We start from the raw sequence: 23,524 nt of genomic DNA, 5'->3' as shown, positions 1-23,524 counted from the left end.
GGAACTGACAAACTTGACCCACCACCCCTGATCCTGACCCTTGAACCCCTGTCCTCTGACCTGTCTGTGATGACAGGTTTCATGGGAGGGGTGGAGGACACAGACACCAGGTCCTCATCATCATCCGCCTCGTCCTCACTGGAGTTCTGCTGGATCAGCTCTGACTCTTCCTCATCACTCTCTTCTCCCTCTTTCTTCTTCTTCTTCTTAGCTGCAGTGGGCTTGCTTACTCCATCTATTTGGTTGCCGTAGTTACCTGGGAGAAGGAAATGTGAAAAGTAGAGAGAATAGTAGAATTGTATGGTTGTGTTTTTGTTTGCAATATTTACATGCCAAACACACAAATCATTGAGTACCTTTTTTGTCCAATACTAATGATAATTGAGTCTGTTATTACTGTATACCCCCCAAGTGTACTACTTACCTATTGTGACCTCGAAGCTGATTGGCTTATCGCCGATCTTCCTGTCGATCATGGTGGCCTCCAGGAAGGAACCAAATAGGAAGAATTCCTCTATTTTCCCTGTGGCACTCTGAACGACAGAATAAAGAAGACAGATTAACAACAGAATACAGATAAGCGGTAGAACCAAACCCGCTTTAATTACAATTTCTCAAACACACAGAATGCAGAATAAACAAATACAGTCCCATTCACCGACATACAGGTTTTTCTTTTTAATCATAAACAATTATCCTAAACAAAAAATATAAGCGCAACATGTAAACTGTTGTTTCCATGTTTCAAAAGCCAAAATAAAAGATCCCAGAAATGTTCCATACGCACAAAAAGCTTATTAGTTTATATTCCTGCTAGTGAGCCTTTCTCCTTTGGCAAGTTAATCTATCCACCTGACAGGTGAGGCAAATCAAGAAACTGATTAAACAGCATTATCATTACACAGGTGCACCTTGTGCTGGAAGCAATAAAAGGCCACAAAACACAACACAATGCCACAGATGTCCCAAGTTTTGAGGGAGTGTGCAATTGGCATGCTGACCGCAGGAATATCCACCAGAGCTGTTGCCAGAGAATTAAATGTTCATTTCTACCAATGCTTTTTTAGAGAATTTGGCAGTATGTCCAACCGGCCTCACAACCGCAGATCACGTGTAACCACACCAGCCCAGGACCACCACATTTGGCTTCTTCACCTGCAGGATTGTCTGAGACCAGCCACTCGGACAGCTGATGAAACTGTGGGTTTGCACAACCAAAGAATTTCTACACAAACTGTCAGAAACCATCTTAGGGAAGCTCATTTGAGTGCCCGTTGTCCTCACCAGGGTCTTAACCTAACTGCAGTTCGGCGTCGTAACCGACTTCAGTGGGCAAATGTTCAAATTCAAAGGCCACTGGCACGCTGGAGAAGTGGCTCTTCATGGTTGAATCCCAGTTTCAACTGTACCGGGCAGATGGCAGACAGCATGTATTGCGTTGTGTGGGCGAGCGGTTTGCTGAAATCTACGTTATGAACAGAGTGCCCCGTGGTGGTGGTGGGTATAAGCTATGGACAGCACAAACAATTACATTTTATCAACGGCAATTTGAATGCCGTGATGAGATCCTGAGGCCTATTTCTGTGCAATTCATCCACAGCAATCACCTCATGTTTGAGCATGATAATGTCACAAGGATCTGTACACAACTCATGGAAGCTGAAAATGTCCCAGTTCTTCCATGGCCTGCATACTCACCAAACATGTCATCCATTGAGCATGTATGGGAATGCTCTGGATCGACGTGTACGACAGTATGTTCCAGTTACCACCAATATCCATCAACTTTTCACTACCATATGAAAGGAGCAGGGACAAGATCACACAGGCCACAACCACCAGCCTGATCAACTCAATGCAAAGGAGATGTGTCATGTTGCATGAGGTAAATTGTGGTCACACCAGATACTGACTGGTTTTCAGATCCACGCCTTTAAGTTATTTGTGACCAACAGGTGCATATCTATATTCCCAGTCATGTAAAATCCATAAATTAGGGCCTAATTTATTTCCTTCAATTGACTGATTTCCTTATATGAACTGTAACTCAGTAAAATCTTTGAAATTGTTGCATTTATATTTTGGTTCAGTGTATCTTTTCAAGTCAGTGTTGATTAAGATGTTGATTAAGATGTTGAGCAGGTTAGGGTTGGCCTCTTTAAAAACTCTCTCTCTCTGTCTCTGCCTCTCTCTCTCTCTCTCTCTGTCTCTCTCGCTCTCACTCTCGCTATACCTGCCCCTGCCACATAGTCAAACTGATACCAATAACTTACGCACACAGGGGAGATATTAGGGAGGCATTAGCTAAACAAAGAGACAGCAAGGGGATAGTTGGCTACTTAGCCAGGGGTAACAAAGCAGATGCTATTGATTTCCCTAACAGCCAGTTAATATCTTTAAGGTCTATTATAATGTCAATATAACATAACTGTGAGGATTGACGCTGGAGGCGAGAAGCAGGTACAGGGAGAACATTTAATAAACAACGGACATGAAACAGAACAGGAACAGTGTCATTACAGGGGATAAATAAGACATCAATGCTGACACAGGGAACAAACTGAGGGGCAGACAGATATAGAGGGGGTAATCAACAAAGTAATGGAGTCCAGGTGAGTCCAATATTGTGCAGCTGCGCGTAATGATGGTGACAGGTGTGCGTAATGAAGGGCAGCGTGGGGCCCTCGAGCACCAGAGGGGGAGTGGGAGCAGGCGTGACAATAACGACAATTTAACATCAGAATGGAAACATCTAACCTATGACTATTTATGGGGATGTCAGGAGGTCATAGGCAGAGTCAAAGGGCAAAGCTGAACACGTGTAGGGGTAGGCGAGTTGTTTTTGTTTGCTGAAATCCATACTTTTTAATAAAACGTTAAACAAATACAACCACCGACTGTTTCCTCGTATCGACTGACAGCGACTCGATGTAGTCGGAGGTGCACTCCACCCACAGTGGAGTTGAGAAACCTAGCTAGCGTAGGAGTTATGTAGGATTAGGGGACAATCAATAGTTTGGCAGTTTGCTTTCTTCCAATGTCCTATTGCCTCATAGGGGGTGGGAAGGACCATGAAATTGCTTCTTCCAATTACTGATAAGCATGTTAGAACTGTTAAGGCTCCATGGATTGATGAGGAATTGAAAATGTATGTGAGTAGACTCAACAAAAAGAAGAAGAAACTGTATTATGAAGCCAAGATCAATGATATAAAGAATGATGGAAGAAAACTTTGAATAAAATGATGGGCAGAAAGACTAATTCAACTCCATCTTTCATGGAATCACATGGATTATTCATCACAAAACCATTTGATGTTGCCAATTAATGCAATGATTACTTCATTGGCAAAGTGGGCAAATTTAGGAAGGAAATGCCAACAACGAACAGTGAGCCATCGTATTCATGCATAAAAACATGTATAATGAAAGAAAAGCATTTTAAGTTTGAATTTTGCGAACTTAGTGTGAGAGAGATGGAAAAAGTATTGTTGTCAATCAATAATGACAAACCTGCCATAGACAACTTAGAAGGAAAGCTACTGAGGATGGTAGCTGACTGTATAGCCACTCCTATCTGTCATTTCTTTAATCTGAGCCTAGAGGAAGGTGTTTGTCCTCAGGCCTGGAGGGAAGCCAAAGTCATTCTGCTACCCAAGTGGCCTTTACTGGTTCTTTACTGGTTCTAACAACAACATTGTTTTTGACCAAATACAATGCTATTTCTCTGTAAACAAATTGACAACAGACTTTCAGCATGCTTATAGAGAAGGGCACTCAACATGTACTGCACTGACACAAATGACTGATGATTGGTTGAAAGAAATTGATAATACAAAGATTGTGGGAGCTATACTGTTAGATTTCAGTGCAGCCTTTGATATTATTGACCATTACATTTGATTTGATTTGATACGCTTTTCATCCTCTGCCATATCGTGGATTCAGAGCTACAGTTGAAGTCAGAAGTTTACATACACTTAGGTTGGAGTCATTAAAACTCGTTTTTCAACCACTCCACAAATTTCTTGTTAACAAACTATAGTTTTGGCAAGTCGGTTAGGACATCTACATTGTGCATGACACAAGTAATTTTTCCAACAATTGTTTACAGACAGATTATTTCACTAATAATTCACTGTATCACAATTCCAGTGGGTCAGAAGTTTACATACACCAAGTTGACTGTGCCTTTAAACAGCTTGGAAAATTCCAGAAAACTATGTCATGGCTTTAGAAGCTTCTGATAGGCTAATTGACATCATTTGAGTCAATTGGACGTGTACCTGTGGGTGTATTTCAAGGCCTACCTTCAAACTCAGTGCCTCTTTGCTTGACATCATGGGAAAATCAAAAGAAATCACCCTAGACCTCCACAAGTCTGGTTCATCCTTGGGAGCAATTTCCAAACGCCTGAAGGTACCACGTTCATCTGTACAAACAATAGTACGCAAGTATAAACACCATGGGACCACGCAGCCGTCATACCGCTCAGGAAGGAGACGCGTTCTGTCTCCTAGAGATGAATGTACTTTGGTGCGAAAAGTGCAAATCAATCCCAGAACAACAGCAAAGGACTTAATGAAGATGCTGGACGAAACAGGTACAAAAGTATCTATATCCACAGTAAAATGAGTCCTATATTGACACAACCTAAAAGGCTGCTCAGCAAGGAAGAAGCCACTGCTCCAAAACCTCCATAATAAAGCCAGACTATGGTTTGCAACTGCACATGGGGACAAAGATCGTACTTTTTGGAGAAATGTCCTCTGGTCTGATGAAACAAAAATAGAACTGTTTGGCCATAATGACCATTCTTATGTTTGGAGGAAAAAGGGGAGGCTTGCAAGCCGAAGAACACCATTCCAACCGTGAAGCACGGGGGTGGCAGCATCATGTTGTGGGGGTGCTTTGCTGCAGGAGGGACTGGTGCACTCCACAAAATAGATGGCATCATGAGGCAGGAACATTATGTGGATATATTGAAGCAACATTACAAGACATCAGTCAGGAAGTTAAAGCTTGGTCGCAAATGGGTCTTCCAAATGGACAATGACCCCAAGCAAACTTCCAAAGTTGTGGCAAAATGGCTTAAGGACAACAAAGTCAAGGTATTGGAGTGGCCATCATAAATCCTTGACCTCAGTCCTATAGAACATTTGAGGGCAGAACTGAAAAAGTTTGTGTGAGCAAGGAGGCCTACAAACTGACTCAGTTACACCAGCTCTGTCAGGAGGAATGGGCCAAAATTCACCCAACTTATTGTGGGAAGCTTGTGGAAGGCTACCCGAAACGTTTGACCCAAGTTAAACAGTTTAAAGGCAATGCTACCAAATACTATTTGAGTGTATGTAAACTTCTGACCCACTGGGAATGTGATGAAAGAAATACAAGCTGAAATAAATCATTCTCTCTACTATTATTCTGACATTTCACAATCTTAAAATAAAGTGGTGATCCTAACTGACCTAAGACAGGGAATTTTTACTAGGATTAAATGTCAGGAATTGTGAAAAACTGAGTTTAAATGTATTTGGCTAAGGTGTATTTAAACTTCCGACTTCAACTGTATCTATCTAATAGAACTCAGAGGGTTTTATTTAATGGAAGCTTCTCTAATGTCAAACATGTAGGGTGTGTTTTACCACAGGGCAGCTCTCTAGGCCCGTAACTCTTTTCTATTTTTACCAATGACTTGACACTGACATTAAACAAAGCCTGTGTGTCCATGTATGCTGATGATTCAACCATATACGTGTCAGCAACCACAGCTAATGAAGTCACTGAAAGCCTTAACAAGGAGTTGTAGCCAGTTTTGGAATGGGTGGCCAGTAATAAACTGGTCCTGAACATCCCTAAAACTAAGAGCATTGTACTTGGTACAAATCAGTCCCTAAGTTCTAGTCCTCAGCTGAATCTGGTAATGAATGATGTGGCTGTTGAACAAGTTGAGGAGACTAAATTACTTGGTGTTACCTTAAACTGGTATTCCTTTAAACTGGTCTTCCCTGTGGCTCAGTTGGTAGAGCATGGTGTTTGCAATGCCAGCATGGTGTGTGCAATGCCAGGGTTGTGGGTTCAATTCCCACAGGGGGCCAGAAATGAAATGAATGCATTCACTACTGTAAGTCACTCTGGCTAAGAGTGTTGACTAAAATGTAAATGTAATGGTCAGAACATATACATTCAATGGTTGTAAAGATGGGGAGAGGTTGGTCCATAATAAAGAGATGCTCTGCTTTCTTGACACCACACTCCAAAAAGCAAGTCATGCAGGCTCTAGTTTTGTCTTATCTAGATTACTGTCCAGTCATGTGGTCAAGTGCTGCAAAGAAATACAGAGTTAAGCTGCAGCTGGCCCAGAACAAACCATCACATCTTGCTCTTCATTGTAATCATATGGTTAATATAAGTACTATGCATGCCAGTGTCTCTTGGCTAAGAGTTGAGGAGAGGCTGACTGCATCATTTCTTGATTTTATAAGAAAGAGTAATGTGTTGAAAATTCCATAGTCAACTTACACACAGCTCTGACATACACACACTTACCCCACCAAACATGCCACCAGGGGTCTTTTCACAGTCCCCGAATCCATAACAAATTCAAGAAAGCGTACATCTCCAATTACTCAAATGAACAAAAAAGAGATAAAGAAACACCTCATGGCACAACAGCGCTCCCCTATTTGACCTAGATATTTTGTGTGTATGTATTGATTTTATTTTATTTAACCTTTAATTAACTAGGCAAGTAAGTTAACCTGTCTGGGATAGGGGGCAGTATTTTCACGTCCGGATAAAAAACGTACCCGATTTCAAATGGTTACTACTCTTGCCCAGAAATGAGAATATGCATATTATATCTATTATTAAATTTGGATAGAAAACACTCTAAAGTTTCTAAAACTGTTTGAATGGTGTCTGTGAGTATAACTGAACTCATATGGCAGGCAAACACCTGAGAAGATTCCAAGCAGGAAGTGGCCTGTCCTCGAATTTGTAGTCCTTCTGTTGCTTCTCTATCGAAACTACAGTATCTGAGCTGTTACGTGACACTTTCTAAGGCTTGCATTGGCTCTCCAAAGCCTTAAGAAACCGGATTGAGGCGTCTCCTGTCTCTGGGCAGATAACAGGAGCACAGTTTGTCAGTGGACTGCCGGGTGACAAAGAGATTGGAGATGCGCATTCACGAGACCTCGCCATTTTTTCTCTTCCTTTTTGAATGAATACAGCATTGTCCAGTTGGAATATTATCACTATTTTACGAGAAAAATAGCATAAAATTTGATTTTAAGCAGAGTTTGACATGCTTCTAAGTACGGTAATGGAACATTTAGATTTTTTTTGTCTGGCAATGCGTTCGCGCGTTACCCTTTGGATAGTGACCTGAACGCATGAACAAAACGGGGGTATTTGGACATAACTATGGATTATTTGGAACAAAAACAACATTTGTTGTGGAAGTAGCAGTCCTGGGAGTGCATTCTGACAAAGAACAGCAAAGGTAATACCATTTTTCTAATAGTAATTCTGAGTTTAGTGAGCCCCGAAGTTGGCGGGTGTCTGAATAGCTAGCCTGTGATGGCTGAGCTATGTACTCAGAATATTGCAAAATGTGCTTTCGCCGAAAAGCTATTTTAAAATCTGACATAGCGATTCCATAAAGGAGTTCTGTATCTATAATTCTTAAAATAATTGTTATGTATTTTGTCAACGTTTATGATGAGTAATTTAGTAAATTCACAGGAAGTTTTGGGTGGGAATGCTAGTTCTGAACATCACATGCTAATGTAAAAAGCTGTTTTTTGATATAAATATGAACTTGATTGAACAAAACATGCATGCATTGTATAACATAATGTCCTAGGAGTGTCATCTGATGAAGATCATCAAAGGTTAGTGCTGCATTTAGCTGTGTTTTGGGTTTTTGTGACATATATGCTTGCTTTGAAAATGGCTGTGTGATTATTTTTGGCTGGGTACTCTCCTAACATAATCTAATGTTTTGCTTTCGCTGTAAAGGCTTTTTGAAATCGGACAACGTGGTTGGATTAACGAGAGTCTTATCTTTAAAATGGTGTAAAATAGTCATATGTTTGAGAAATTGAAGTTATAGCATTTTTTAGGTATTTGTATTTCGCGCAACGCGATTCCACTGGCTGTTGAATAGAGTGGGACGCTAACGTCCCCCCTAGCCCAGAGAGGTTTAAGTACTCCCCCCTTTGTTCATGGACACATTATTCCATTTATGTTAGTCACATGTCTGTGGAACTTGTTCAGTTTATGTCTCAGTTGTTGAATCTTGTTAAATTCATACAAATATTTACACATGTTAAGTTTGCTGAAAATAAACGCAGTTGACACCGAGAGGGCGTTTTTTTTCCTGAGTTTATAATACGATATGGGAGTGAATTGTGTCTGAAGGTAGCACATGCTAAATTAAGTACACATAAACATTGGGGTAGATTAAAACGAACAATTAATGAATTGATGGAGTACAATGGACTTATTATTATCATGTTTTGTTTGTAGTTAAAACCTTTGGGTTGCTGATTATATTAGTATAGTGAATGCTAAAAGAATTGAACACTTTCTCTTCCAAGAGAATGGGGGTAGTCATATTTTATCTCTTTGAAATGTTTCCTGAACTGAATTGTTGTTCTGATCTGTCCTTTCTTGAGGTTATGGTGGAGATGGTATCTAGATGCATAGGAGGGATAATTTGACCAAACAGGGTGTGGACCTCAAAACCCCCTCTAACCAGCTGAAGAAATGCCATTCACTACGGCCCTATCCTGCACCACTTCTATCCAGAGACCTGAGTCTGAGCCAGCAACCCCTGTACAGCATCCAGTTGAAGTTATCAAATGTTTTTCTCTCAGGAGTGAAAAAGAAGTCCACGTGGAGTGAGCATGGAGAGAGATTCATTCCAAAACTTTTCTCATATTGCTGGTATACTGGTTGGCAAATGGACAAGACATAATGAGTTGTGGTGGGGTTCAGGTGAGACATTGAAATTGGGACATTATCATGGGCCATCCACTTTGAACCTATCTGAAGAAGAAAATGTAAGAAATGCTAGAAGATTGAGGGGGTTGGTCAACTGTACCTGTAACTGATTTAAACTTGGAGGTCTACACTGCTAAATGTATAGTGATTTAGACTTGGAGGTCTACACTGCTAAATGTATAGTGATTTAGACTTGGAGGTCTACACTGCTAAATGTATAGTGATTTAGACTTGGAGGTCTACACGGCTAAATGTATAGTGATTTAGGCTAAGAATGCTCTGAGATACTGATCTGTAATTATAGCCCTGATGAGGAACTTAATACTAGAATTATGAGATTAATATATTTGTATGGTTTAATATAAATGTACATTCTGCCAGTATTGATGTATTGTCACGTCCTGACCAGTAAAGGGGTTATTTGTTATTGTAGTTTGGTCAGGACGTGGCAGGGGGTGTTTGTTTTATGTTGTTGGGGTTTGTTGGGATATGTATTTATGTAAGAGGGGTGTTTGTTTTATGTGTTCCGGGGTTTTTGGGTATTGTTCTATGTTTTGTATTTCTATGGTTTTTCTATGTTGTGTATTTCTTTGTTGGCCTGGTATGGCTCTCAATCAGGAACAGCTGTACATCGTTGTTGCTGATTGGGAGTCATACTTAGGTAGCCCTTTTTTGACCTGTCTTTTGTGGGAAGTTGTTTTTGCGTTTGTCGATCGTTCGGTTTCTTGTTTTGTTATTTAGTGTTCAATAAAAGTTTAATATGAGCACTCAACCTGCTGCGCCTTGGTCTACTACATAGTTGAGGGTTTTCATTTTGAGTGATATAACCAATGAGGAATCACTGAGCAATGTCATCCTAAATTTCGGTTGGATAATTAATTGGGGTTTGATTATCATTTGGGAACTGAATGATTTCCCTTACCTATTCCCTATTCCTGACTACATCTCAGAGAGGGGTGTCTGTCACTGGTGTAGGAATGGTTCTGAATGGGGTGGACATTTTTATCATGCTGGCCCCTACCTTTGTGTATGATGCCAGTGTGATGACTGTTCTATTTGCTGTAATGAAGCTTGTGAATGATTTTATTTTTTATGCTTCATTTTCTGTTCCAGATTGACCTTGTTTAGATAAGAAAGGTCTAAAACTCAGCAAAGGTTGTTTACCATGGATGAGATGTCAGGCGCCAGAAATATGTACTTTGTTTGTTTACATTTATGTTTAACAATAGTCATGTAATGCTTGTACCCTTAGATTTTTCCAGGAGAAGCTTGGCTTCTTGAGAGGGGAATGTGATAGAAAAATGATCTATTCACCTTATTTGTTGGATATGTAACAATTATTTACTTAACAAAGATATTTGTTTTTTAAGATATTTCTGTTCTATTTAAGATATTTCTGTTCTGCTAGTGTTGTGTTTTATGGTGTCCACTCTAGCACCCTGCAGCTAGTCTGGGTGTTGAGGACATGGGTCCTACTAGAGATAGCTTGAAGCTGACAATTGATTGATGTTGGTGACTAAAAGCTGGCATTCCATAGACAAGATGTTGTGTGTGTGTGACTCGAGATCGAGAGAGCCTGGAAGGGTTTAGAACAATGCCTCATTGTCTCATCGTCCTGGCATCTGGGAAGCTAAGCCGGGATGGGGGTAAAACACCATCCTGTGTAGATGACTAAGGTGGCTTATGGGAAATAAAACCATTGTGACTTAGCATTTTTATGTCCTATATAATATACGTTTTTTAATTTTCAATTAGGCTCTCAGCCTAACAGTCAGAACAAGACTGTTGGGCTGACGGTTTCATTATTGCAATAATTCATCAATATTAAATAAAGATGATTGCTTGTAGAAATGACCAAGTCTCTCTCAGTACTGCATTTCCACGACAATAGTCACTTCACCCCTACCTACATGTATAAATTACCTCAACTAACCTGTACCACCGCACACTGACTCGGCACCGGTACCTCCTGTATATAGCCTCATTATTGTTATTCTTATTTTGTTACTTTTATTATTATTTTTTACTTTATTCTATTTGGTAAATATTTTAATATCTTAACTCTTCTTGAACTGCACTGTTGGTTAAGGGTTTGTAAGTAAGCATTTCACGGTAAGGTCTACACTTGTTGTATTCGGCGCATGTGACAAATAAAGTTAGATTTCATTCGATTTTTAGACCGATGCGCCACTCGGGAGCCCTGATATGTAGGCTATGTGTGTAGTTTTAAAATGTACATAGTTATGTCCTTGAGCTGTTCTTCTCTACTAATGTTATGTGTTATGTCATGTTCCATGTTTTGTGTGGACCCCAGGAAGAAAAGCTGCTGCTTTCGCAACAGCTAATAGGGATCCTAATAAAATACCAAATATCAAATGTAAGATCAATACAATGTCAAGTTTGAACATAGGAGTGTGAGGTGTGACTCAATGACAGCCAACTAATGGACACTCCTTTCTGAAAGGGTCAGCCAATGGCACTCACCTCAGACATACTTGGCAACCAATGAACAGTCACCATCCAATGAGCACTCACCTCTGAGATGTTGGAGACAGGCTCTACCTGCACCTCGGTGGAGCTCACAATCTCAGTGGAGGTGGTGTCCAGGATCTCTACGGCAACTGAGATGAGGAGGCGGGCCCTGAAGGACACACCTTCCCCCAGCCCCTCATTCAGGTCCTGGTGCTCATCAATCAGAGTGTAGTGGCGGGTTGAGCCATACATGTTGACCCAGGCTGGGCCCATGGTGGGGAGGAACCCTGGGGGAGGAGAGGACGGGGTGAAGGAGGAGAGGAAGGGGGATGGAGGATGACAGGTGAATTGAACGAAAGACAGGGTCCTGAGAAAGGCAATTGCCTGTGTGCTGTGGTGCAGGAGTGTCATGATGCTGCAACGGAGGAATGTTGCATGGTAACTATTTTACTTTTTCTTAATTTTTCTGTGGACTACGTACATGACAACTTAGTTTTTTGCATGAGGACATTATGATTTGCAGTAGAATTGAAAGACATACCTTCCTGGAAATGATTTATTCCTTACGTGTGTTTTAAACTATTTGAGTATTTTATCAAGTTTGTATTTTTGCATGCTTTTGTTGTGATACTCCCATGCTGGTGATGACCTCTGAACTTACCACCTGGGCGTCCCACTGGATTATTGACTCTGATTAACAAGACCCTGCACAAATCGGAACTGCTGCCCGCATGGACCAATGGGGTTGGGGCAGGGTTGTCCACCTTTGTTTCCCTCAGGATATAAGCGGAAGAGAAGTGCAATGGAGAAAGGCGAACTAGACTGGCGGTCGAAATTCTCAGAGAATGGCGGAAGCGTATACCGAGTTTGAATCTGATGGTACTAGCAAAGATGACAATGAAAATGAGATGAGAATACTGGATGGACCACAGTCACTAAAGGATGGGTAAAGAGAGCTAAAATTACAGTTAGAATGCTGTCTACTAAGCCTAATGCTTATGGCGCAACTACTTCACAGTTTGTGGTAGGAGTGCGGTTTGAGGATAAGAAGATGTACCTGGGAGATCCGTTTGATGATGCCAAGATGAAGAAAGTGTTGTGTACTGTGGAATCTGTGAGGGTGACCAGAAGTGGAATTTTGTAGATTTTTGTGTGTGTCGGGCAGGAACAAAGGGAGTGTGCGTTGCGCCTCACCAGAATCAACAATCAAGGACTGTTTTTGAATTCCGGAGCAGGGCACCAACCAAGGGCATGATTTCTCAAGCCTGTGGAAGTTGTAGCTGAGAAGATTAGTTGGGGCTCGAAGAAGATAGAGAATATGTCTGTGTTGCTGTTTTTTGATGAGTCTCTCCCTACTCATGTCAACGTGGGATATGTGAGTCACCCGGTGAGGGCATTTGTCCCCAGGTTACTGCAGTTTTCCAACTGCAAAGCATTTGGGCATGTGTTATTTGTTTGCAAAGAGTATGATTTTCTGGGGAATATGATGTGGTAAGGAGGAGCTGCATGGTGTACTGACTGGAGCAGCAGTTCCGTCCTCTCAGGTCACCGGATCTGAGTAGGGCACGGAGTGTATTTTGAAGGACTACATTTTTTTGTTGTTCAGATGTTTGAGTGGATTAAAAGTTTTAGTTTATTTCCCTTTCCCCCCTTTTTAATTTCCTGCATCAAGTGGTTTATTTCCCGCATCCAATGTTTCTGGTGTAGTCAGCCCTAAAACACCAATGAAGAAGAAGAACGTAAACTGTCTATACCTGTCTATAGTCCTGGAGCTACAACTGCTAGATCAAGCCAGCCTTCATAGAGCCTGAAGCGCAGCAGCATTGTGTACCTTAAGGCAATTCACACCCAGTGGCGATCTGTCATTCAGAGCCCCACTTGTTTTGAGCTCTACCTGTTAGCTAAAAAATAAAAATATATATACAGTATATTATTATAATTTTTTGCCTGTTTTGCATGTTATTTTGCCATTAATACATGTCACATATCAGTTTGAAAACAATGTAAAAAAAAATTACAATAATTGAGTTAATAAAGCCACATACAAACTTGGTCTCTTTTTTGCTTTCTTGTGTAAAGCAGCTCCAAAATGCAGATGTTTCAGCCTAGTTCAGTGCTTTCTGTGGTGGTGGGGCAGCCAGCGGAAAATACGGAGCTCAGGGGTTGGTAATGTTCTGTAGTTGCGCCGTGATTGGCTCAGTGTTCTGTCACTCATGGGGACACTACGTCACTGCAAAATATAAGGGTAGAGCCGGCCGTGACCGGGAGACCCATGAGGCGGTGCACAATTGGCCCAGCGTTAGGTGAGGGTTTGGCCAGCCGGTATTTCCTTGTCTCATTATGCTGTAGCGACTCCTTGTGGTGAGACAGGAGCCTGCAAGCTGACACTGGTCGCCAGTAGGACAGTGTTTCCTCCGACACATTAGTGCGCTGGCGCCGGGTTAAGCGAGCAGTGTGTCAAGAAGCAGTGCGGCTTGGTAGGGTGGTGTTTTGGAGGATGCATGGCTCCTGACCTTCGCCTCTCCCGAGTCCGTAGGTGGGTTGCAGCGATGGGACAAGACTGTAACTACCAATTGGGGAGAAAAGTATACATTTTTTGTAATATTCACAATATATCGACAGTAGCTTTGATTGGACTGGCAGCCAGTGGAAAATACGAAGCGTAGGGGTTGGTAATGTTCTCTAGTTGCGCCGTGATTGGCTCAATGTTCTGTCACTCATGGGGACACTGCGTCGCCGCAAAATCTACGGGGAAAACTCTGAAAGTCAAGCCCCCTGGGTGCTGCCATAGAGTTACATTAGAAGTGCCCATCCAAGAAGGCTCAAGGTCATTGGCTACAGATAAAATTATGTTGATCACGTTATACCTACCGTAGCTTTGATTGGACTGATCATGTCAACATCATACTTTCAAAATCTACCAAGCTAGAAGTCATCATCATGAATCATGTCGACAATCTCCTGGCAAATCAGTTTTGATCCTTGTCATATGAAGAGAAATAATGAAGAAATTATAGATAAAACTTAAAAGGATAAACATTCAACATTGGTCACGCTGTCAATCCAGCATGACTTCTCCTGCGCTCAAAACAACTGGAAACCCGGAACGGGAAATCTCAGACTTCAGTGAGTTCTAGACCTCTCTCTAGAGCAGGGGTGGGCAACTCCAGTCCTCGAGGGCTTGATTGGTGTCACACTTTTTCTCCATCCCTAGCGAACAGAGCTGATTAATCAAATTGCATTCTAAACTGGAGATCATGATTAGGTGATTATTGGAGTCAGGTGTGTTAGCTGGGGCTCGGGCAAAACTGACACCAATCAGGCCCTCAAGGACTGGAATTGCCCATCCCTGATCAAGAGCTCGGACCTGAAGATCACTGACGTCATCATGATTCGACCTTGTTTTTTTCAGTTCCCAGTTGTCTTGAAAGCACCATAAATCCAGATAATGCCAGACTTTGATGACAAAGTTTGATGACAAAATCTTCCCACGAAGGACCTTCCTGTTCAAGTGAGCACAGCACAACAAGGTGAGTCCAAAAATGTAATGTATGCTGCTGCTTAAATGATGTAATATGACAGAGACATATACACTACCGTTCAAAAGTTTGGGGTCACTTAGAATTGTCCTTGTTTTGAAAAAAAAGCAATCTTTGGTTCATTAAAATAACATCATATTGATCAGAATTACAGAGTTGACATTGTTTATGTTGTAAAGGACTATTGTAGCTGGAAACACCAGTGTCAAAGTCAACAGTGAAGAGGCGACTCCGGGATGCTGGCCTTCTAGGCAGTGTTGAAAAGAAAAAGCCTTCTCTCAGACTGGCCAATAAAAATAAAAGATTATGATGGGCAAAAGACACTGGACAGAGAAACTCTGCCTAGAAGTCCAGCATCCCGGAGTCGCCTCTTCACTGTTGAAGTTGAGACTGGTGTTTTGTACAGCGTTGTACGAGATCTTCAGTTTCTTGGCAATGTCTCGAATGGAATAGCCTTCATTTCTCAGAACAAGAATAGACTGATTTCTAAGTGACCCCAAACTTTTGAACGGTAGCTAAGAAAGTAATACTAAGTGTATGTTGTGTAGTAAGCTGTTAGTAGCCCATGTGCCTCACCCTAATAATTTGGTCCCTTTTCCCCTCATAATTTCGCCTTCTGTTCTGACTTGGTGCGGGTAGCCTATAGCCTGTTTTAGAGAAATGTAATCATTGAATATTGTAAGAGCTTTCATTGTCTGCTTATATTCCCCCTTTATTTATCCAAGATTCTGACTTGGTGTACAGGGAGAATACTGTAAGAACGGCGCATGTTCTGTATTCTGTCGCTGTACATTTCAAAAGTACTGAACAAAGTTCTATTGACTACGTCCATCCTAGCTCGTTCATTAATGTCTTAATCGGAATTACGGATTGCCTCTTATCCGCTCGTCGTCCCCTTACGCCATAGTTTGTATATCTCAATTATCAGTAGAAACCACATTTGTTTAAGCAAGCCATATCAGCTATGTTTTATTAAAAGGCAGTAAGTGAGGCTGAATTAACTGTTTTGCGGCCAGACAAGGCTCTGCTGAAAGCCAGGTGTAGCAGTGGTAAGGTGTTGGGACTGCTGTTGAGACTCTGCTGTTGGGACAGCTTTATTTTCCCAGTCCCCGTCCCCGCAGAAGGCCTTTTGCCATTCGGTAGGCCATCATTGTAAATAAGAATTTGTTCTTAACTGACTTGCCTAATTAAATAAAGGTTAAATATATACAGTATCTCACAAAAGTGAGTACACCCCTCACATTTTTGTAAATATTTGAGTATATCTTTTCTTGTGACAACACTGAATAAATGACACTTTGCTACAATGTAAAGTAGTGAGTGTACAGCTTGTATAACAGTGTAAATTTGCTGTCCCCTCAAAATAACTCAACACAGAGCCATTAATGTCTAAAGTGAGTGTTATTTTGAGGGGACAGCAAATTTACACTGTTATACAAGCTGTACACTCACTTCTTTACATTGTAGCAAAGTGTAATTTCTTCAGTGTTGTCACATGAAAAGATATACTTATATTTACAAAAATGTGAGGGGTGTACTCACTTTTGTGAGATACTGTATATTTTTTTTGTTTGTGGGCACCGCTTGTCACCGTTATAGTGCAATTAATGTATTGTTTAGTGTTGTGTAGTGGCTTTGCTGGCATTCAATAAAAAAATTTTTTTTGTTTTGTTTACCCGGCTGGGGGGCCAGTTGGACTACTGTGTTCAGTGGCAAGTTGGCGATACATGAAAAGTTAGGTGGAGTGTTTTGCTTAGCATTGCTTGCACAGTTATCCTTTTTGACATTTCTGATTTTTAATCCAGTCCAGTGGTAGTTTTAAAACACAGCCAGCTATACGATAGACAGAACGTTTTCTACACACATTTGAGTGTATGTTTGGAGTGCTGTGCGGAACGAGGCACTGGCCCATATTCTCTTGTGTTTAGCTCGCTTATCCAGCTTCACCATGTGGGAAATCTGCCTGAGGTGAATCGGCATTTGGACTGGACTGAGGACGACGCTGGTGCAATCTGGTGGAGTAAGACTATTTTGAAACTGACTTTCTTGTGTACTTGTTTTTCTCTAGAGGGTTTTAGAACTTTTTGGCTGAAGACTTTTCTATAGACATTAAAGCCCTCTAATGACTAGGTTAAAAATGACTTAGCACCAAAATGACTAATGTGCTACAATAACATTGGCTTGACCGGATGATCTATCAATATGAGGCTAATGTTGATCTATGGACCGGGTAGATATATCACCTTACCTTTGTCACCATCGTTGGCGATCTTTCGCAGGTCAATGAAGTGCGTTCCTATGGCAACGTCGTTGACTTTGTCAGAGTCTCGTATCTGGACCTTGATGCGTTTGCAGAGCGGAGGAAACATCTCAGTGAAGACCACCTGCTCGTTCCAGATGGGCTCATAACTGCTCTTCTGGACAGACGTCTTCCCCTGGAGGAAACAACAACATACGTTTGGATTGACACACCTTTAATTCTTATACTAAGACACTTCATATTATGTATATATTGTAAATAATGTATACTGTATTTATAATGTGATTGTGATCCATTATGTAATGCTATTTGTCTCTTTTGTTTATCCAACAAATAAATAAAACAGACAGTTTCAATAAAACGTCTTCAGGTTCATAGTGTCCTGATCTCCTGAGTAGCGGCTGTAGTGAACCTACTCTCTGTCCAGCGAAGACCACTTGTACGTAGGGGTCCACCAGGTCTCTGTTCTCCCCTATGAAGGCCTTCTTCACATTGGCCATGATGCTGGTGTTCATCTTGGGAAGGCCCTCTGCTCGGTAGATCTTCACGTAGAACCGCGCCCACTGCCTCTCCAACGGAACTCCCTCTGGAAGCAGGAGGTTCCTGACCAGAAAAAAAAGGTTGAGAAAAAAAAAGTCTGATTTTGTCTCATCAAAACCCCTTGATAACATTCTCCGGCCTTTTCTATTTTATGACCTGACCACTCTACAACATTATCTGACCACTAGAACATTGTTTAACCCTTTGACATTATTTTGCCCCAATAAAACATTCTCATACCCCTCTATGTCGTCTTCATCCGTCTCGTTGGCTTTGTGGGGAGTCTTGATATTGTCCCCCTTCCCCACCACGGCGATGTCACACTTGATGTAACCTTTGCACCCCGCCGTGATGTCATCAGGGTCAGACAGCATGGCCCACTTGTGGTAGAACTGGTGCTCTGTGACACAGGTGTCAACCAATGATCTATTAATTCAACCAATTAATCATCATGTATCCTTATAAGAGGTTCTGAGACATTATGGGTCCAGTCTCAGCACCCTTACCAGGCTGGGAGTAGACTGTGCCAACATCTAGCTTGAAGGTGCCAACCAAGGTGCCACTCCGCAGCAGGTTCTTGGAGTGGATCACCTAGTGAAAGACAGAGGAGAACATATAGAATATACTGCAAACATATGTGCTACATTAGACCTGCCATAGAGACTGTTCGTCTTGGTGTTGTTTTGGAAGCAGTTGAGTGGAGTAGGGTAGGGTTCATGCTCAAAGGCTGCTACTGTAAAGAGAAAGATTGAGTAGGTGTGTGTGTGTGTGTGACTGTGTGTGGGTATAAGATATGTATGCCACTTACTGAGAGCTTGAGGATCTTGTCAAACATGACATCAGGTGGGACGTGGAAGTCAAAGACAAAATACTGTGGGGAGAAGATAAGACATTATGAGATGTGACAAATACATTAGCCTTACTCTCTGTCAAATGACCCATGTTGTACCTTTGAATGATCATTCCATTGTGTTCAGGAGATTCAAAGGTTCAATTGAATAAATCAACCCGATAATGATTCACAGATCATGGACACAACAGACATGTTTCTACAGAATACAACCAATGATGATCAAATGAACATACTTTCAGCATCGGTTGAATCAATTTTGTGTAGCGTCCAGGTTAATCTTATATAATACAAGGGTAATTAGTACTGATTAACATGTTTGTCAGCCTAGCTGGATCAGGGCATCGACTGAATAATGCTTTAATGTTTTGCTCAGCCTCCTTCTCGTGAAATAAGAGTGTAATGTGTAGAGCTCAAAACAGAGAGGATTCCTGCTGAGCCCTTACAGGCAGAGGCTTTGATCTGAACAGAGCCAGCCTGGTGTTGGAGACTCTGGACTGAGACTGGCTGCTCTTCTCACTGTTTCAACTCAATTACACACATACTATAGAAGAGAGAGGGGAGGGAGGGACAAAGAAAAAGTGAGAGGGAGAGAAATACGGGGAGAGATAGAGAGAGACGCACTTACCTCATTGTAGTAGGGGCAGTTGGTGGATTCCTTCATGGAGGTGTACTTCTTGTCTTCCCCAATCTCCACACAGACCACAGGGTCCATGTTTAGGCCTACCAGCTGCCTGGCCTCGACCACTGTGATGCTAATCTAATACGTTGCAAAAGAACAGAACATTTCCTTAAGGAAACAGGTTTTTCAGAAATCCCAGTTGGAGGATATAGGAGTCAGAAGGGAATAAATAAGCAGGTAGGTAATATTATAGCCGGGATTCATTTTACTCCAAAACCTTCCATCTAAAGGTGAGTAAATGCACCATAACAAAAGGGTACCAAGCAAAACAATCAAGATGAAATGTCAAACTGGAGGTTTTGATTAGAGAGGCGACTCCTGTACCTGAAGGTTAATTATACCTTTATATCTTTACTAAAGAGCCCAGCACAGTGCAAGGCACACATAGACTGTGCTGTAAACATCTCAGTCGGTGTGCAGAGTTGTGGTTTGTGGTCACAGAGACTGGTACATGAATGTATATAAGCCAGCGTGCTGTTGCTGGCAGAGGAGAGTAGCTGCAGCCTGAAGTTAGGCTACATTAATGAGCTGTTAGCTTTTGTTCTAACCACCCAGCCTTCACACTATGCCCTATCCATTCATCCCTACTGGAGTCAGTAAATTGGGATCCTAATAAAATCCAAGAAAATAATCCCTCTCTCCATGAACTGCAACAGCTATTGTGTAATGGAGCTAAGGATGCATAGATACAGTGAAGACAAACACACAAAGCTGGCAGGGGCAGGGTTAAGCCTCGTCTGCCTTTAGGGGCTAGTTGTTAAACAAACTGGACAGGCATGGTTACATCTGACCACAGTGTATACAATATACATTTCCAGCAGTGACTGTAGTCGTGGTAATTCCTTTCCTCCTCTCACCTGGTAATCCACAGGCCTCCCAGAACTAGGTTCCATCTTGATATCAGGCTTTGACCTGAGAGCATCAAGAAGACACAAATCAGAGCAGTTGACTATTTACTTAATTTGGTATAGTAATGTAGTGCGGGTTATAAACATGAATAAGAGTGTTATAAAGGGTCAATGGATCATTGCACTAACAGAAGTAGAGCAAGTATACAGTACACTGACCTCTTGTTGGAGACATTGGTGGTGACGGCGGTGACGGACGCCAGGGAGATGCAGTCTGGGTCCAGACCCCCGGCCCCTCCCAGACGCAAGGCCTTCCTGTCCAGATCCTCCATGTCCAGGGTGGCTGGCTCATCTGTGGGGTGCCATCACAATAACCCATGTGAGTTTATGCCAGGGGTTGGCAACCCTCCTCCTGGAGAGTCACTGGGATATCTCTGCTCTAACACACCTGATTCAGCTTAACAAGGTCTGGATGAGCAGCTGATTAGTAAAAACCTACCCTTTTTTTTCAAGGTCTGGATAATCAGCTGGTTAGTAAAAGCCTACCCTTATTATCAAGGTCTGGATAATCAGCTGGTTAGTAAAAGCCTACCCTTATTATCAAGGTCTGGATAAGAAGGTGATTAGTAAAAGCCTACCCTTTTTTCAAGGTCTGGATAATCAGCTGATTAGTAAAAGTCTACCTTTCTTGTGGTCGTCTTTGGAGCTCTTGGTCTTGTGGAGCTTCATGGCTGAGAAAACCCCCTTCCCTGCTCTGATGGAGGAAGACAAGAGGAGAAATAGAAAGAAACTACTGAAATCTGACACAGTGAAATCAGGTCAAATATCTGGGAAGAGCTCCCACTTTTGGACTAATGGCAAAGACAATTTCCCAAATTTCATGAACTGTTGTCATTATGCTGTCATTCGGAGGACTTTGCTGACTCTCTTAGTTAACCTTTATATTAATCTAAGGAGGAGCTCATTCAACAAAGAACCATGTGAGTACATGATGGAAACTGACAGTAGCTAACTAAACCCTACACCAACGTAACACACTGCACCATCAGGATGGAAACATTTTGCAGAGATGAACATCACATTGATGAGACAGTCTCTAAACTCCCCGACCCCCATCACAATAGAAACCAGGGGTGTCCAATAACACCACATAGTTATTACAGAGGATCACATATCACCACCACAACAAAGGCTGTGATGTCACTGCCGGACCGGCAAATGAAGGGCCTTAATAATTAAAAATGATGTGCGTGACTGTCCAATTAGCTGCGGATATGGATACATGTTAGATAGAAGATGAAAGGGAGGTTTTCAATTTGTCTGCTCAAGCATTCTAAAGTGAAGCAGTCAATCAGAGTGAAATGTCCGCTTTCTGTCTTCTCTTTCATTAATTCACTGATATCTATCTAACCCTCTTTTGATAAGAACCAGAAAATGAAGGAGATAAAATGGAAAGGTCTTTCAAGAATAGATATCATATTACACCGTATTCAATATGACAGGTTTGGGAGGATAAATTGGAAATGGAAAATCCTTCAGAAAGAAAGCAACATTATTTAGACTACAAAAGACTTAGCAATTGTTCACTCAAGGCTGGTGTATCTACAAAGCCAGGTTCAAGGTGTTGCTATAGTTCTCCTAATCATTTCAAATCAAGGCCAAACACGTTGAAGGCAGAACAGACTTAAATAAAAAAACAATCAAAAAATATGAATGGAAAGCCTTGGAAGTCTTGCTTCTGTGTGTTCAACTGACAAGCATATTGAATCACCTAGCAACTGTGCTATTATCCTGCCGTCTATTATTGACCATCTAACAATGCAAATATTTAGATTGTAATATTTGTAAAACAAAACCAATAGCACCTCAAAACAACCCAAGAATGGAATCATCAGGTGTTGACTACAGCCTCAATCAGATGAACAGATATTTAAGCAGCTCAAGTGGTTCATACATACCCTGGGTCCAAACCCAGCTCGGGATGACAACACTAGCACCCTCTCTCCCTGTCGCTCAACAGAATACGCTTCACTCATTCACTCTATTCCATATTAGCAGTTCCTTCCATAGACAAGGAGTAGGTCAAGAGGTACACAGGGAGGAAAGGAGACAGCGGAGGGAAAGGAAGAGGCAGGTGAGAGGATGAATCTGAGGCTGGAGGAGATACAGTAGCTGCTGTGGAGTTGGGGAGGAGGGAGCAGGAAGGAGGGAGCAGGGAGGAGGGAGCATGGAGGAGGGGGCAGGGAGGAGGGAGGAGGAAGGAGGGAGCAGGGAACAGGGAGGAAGGGGCAGGGATGAGGGAGGAGGGAGGAGGGAGCAGGGAGGAGGGAGGGAAGAGGAGGGAGCAGGGAGGAGGGAGCAGGGAGGAGGGGCAGGGAGGAGGGAGCAGGGAGCAGGGAGGAGGGAGGAGGGGGAGGGGGAGCGCTGACAACCAAATAATATGAGTGTAGCCAATCATGGCAAGGGATCCATTGGAGCACTAATACAGTACACACTGAAGCACAGACATACACACGCACACACACACACAAGCATTTTGCTGCACAGAAGCATTTCGCTACACCCGCAATAACATCTGCTAAACACGTGAAAAATCTGAAAAATTTGAAAAATTTGAAAAATGTGATTTGATTTGACACTGTGGTGGTTGAAGAAGTATTTTGGACTCTCACTTTGTTAGAGTTTTTTATTTGTATAATTTTTTGGTATAATTTTTTATAATTTTTTCAGACCGTTACTGTTGAATGAACTCGGAGGACTAAAGAGGTACGTTTGGAATGTGTCAGTCAGAGAGCTGTAGAGGATCACAGAGTCTTATCACAGACAGCAGGGACAAGATGGAGGGGATGAAACTGGAGCAGACAGACTCAGGAAGCTGCCTGTCAGTAAACCGCAGAGAGCTGTCACCAGGGATGAAAACTAACAGAGAAATGGGCTCAATACACTTTAACACCCTGTAACAAAGAGACCAAAGAGACACTCTAAGAAAGTTCCCAACACTAACAGAAAAGCATAGAGCCGACTGAGTGATATCTACTTCTCTGTTCTTCTCTTTCCAGCCTTCTCATTTCCTTTACTGTGCCAAGTACATAGTGAATGCAGATGGGGAATAAGAGAGTAGCTAACCAACATCATTATCTTTAGAGAGAGGCCGTGTCTGAGTGAGAGAAAGACAACAGGTTTTTTGCTGTTGTTGTTTAATCAGTGACCCGATGCCTCTAGTTTAATGGAGAGGGTAGAGATGGGGCTGTGTGAGACTGGATGAAAGATCAGTGAGCAGGCAGAAAGATGGAGTGATGCAAGGTGGAAATGAAAAAGTGACTGA

The 23,524-nt window shown here is 42.0% G+C and overlaps 1 protein-coding gene across 15 annotated transcripts in view; it reads right to left on the bottom strand.

The window, feature by feature from the left end:
* LOC106608042 (otoferlin) overlaps positions 1 to 23,524 on the bottom strand; it is a 131,212-nt gene that overhangs the window by 39,889 nt on the left and 67,799 nt on the right. For all 15 annotated transcript variants that reach the window (XM_045720966.2, XM_045720965.2, XM_082976977.1 and 12 more), the window contains exons 6-17: positions 20,883 to 20,953; positions 20,419 to 20,551; positions 20,209 to 20,263; positions 19,298 to 19,429; positions 18,628 to 18,690; positions 18,326 to 18,410; positions 18,060 to 18,219; positions 17,696 to 17,882; positions 17,268 to 17,454; positions 11,544 to 11,767; positions 425 to 533; positions 61 to 256 (exon numbers count right to left, since the gene is read on the bottom strand). In XM_045720966.2, coding sequence (XP_045576922.1) covers positions 61 to 256; positions 425 to 533; positions 11,544 to 11,767; positions 17,268 to 17,454; positions 17,696 to 17,882; positions 18,060 to 18,219; positions 18,326 to 18,410; positions 18,628 to 18,690; positions 19,298 to 19,429; positions 20,209 to 20,263; positions 20,419 to 20,551; positions 20,883 to 20,953 — 1,602 coding nt within the window. The remainder of the gene's footprint in view (positions 1 to 60; positions 257 to 424; positions 534 to 11,543; positions 11,768 to 17,267; positions 17,455 to 17,695; positions 17,883 to 18,059; positions 18,220 to 18,325; positions 18,411 to 18,627; positions 18,691 to 19,297; positions 19,430 to 20,208; positions 20,264 to 20,418; positions 20,552 to 20,882; positions 20,954 to 23,524) is intronic.

The sequence above is a fragment of the Salmo salar genome, chromosome 06, assembly GCF_965601325.2.
Source record: "Salmo salar chromosome 06, fSalSal1, whole genome shotgun sequence".
NCBI classification, from domain to species: Eukaryota; Metazoa; Chordata; class Actinopteri; order Salmoniformes; family Salmonidae; genus Salmo; species Salmo salar.
This window is presented reverse-complemented; position numbering and strand designations above follow the sequence as displayed.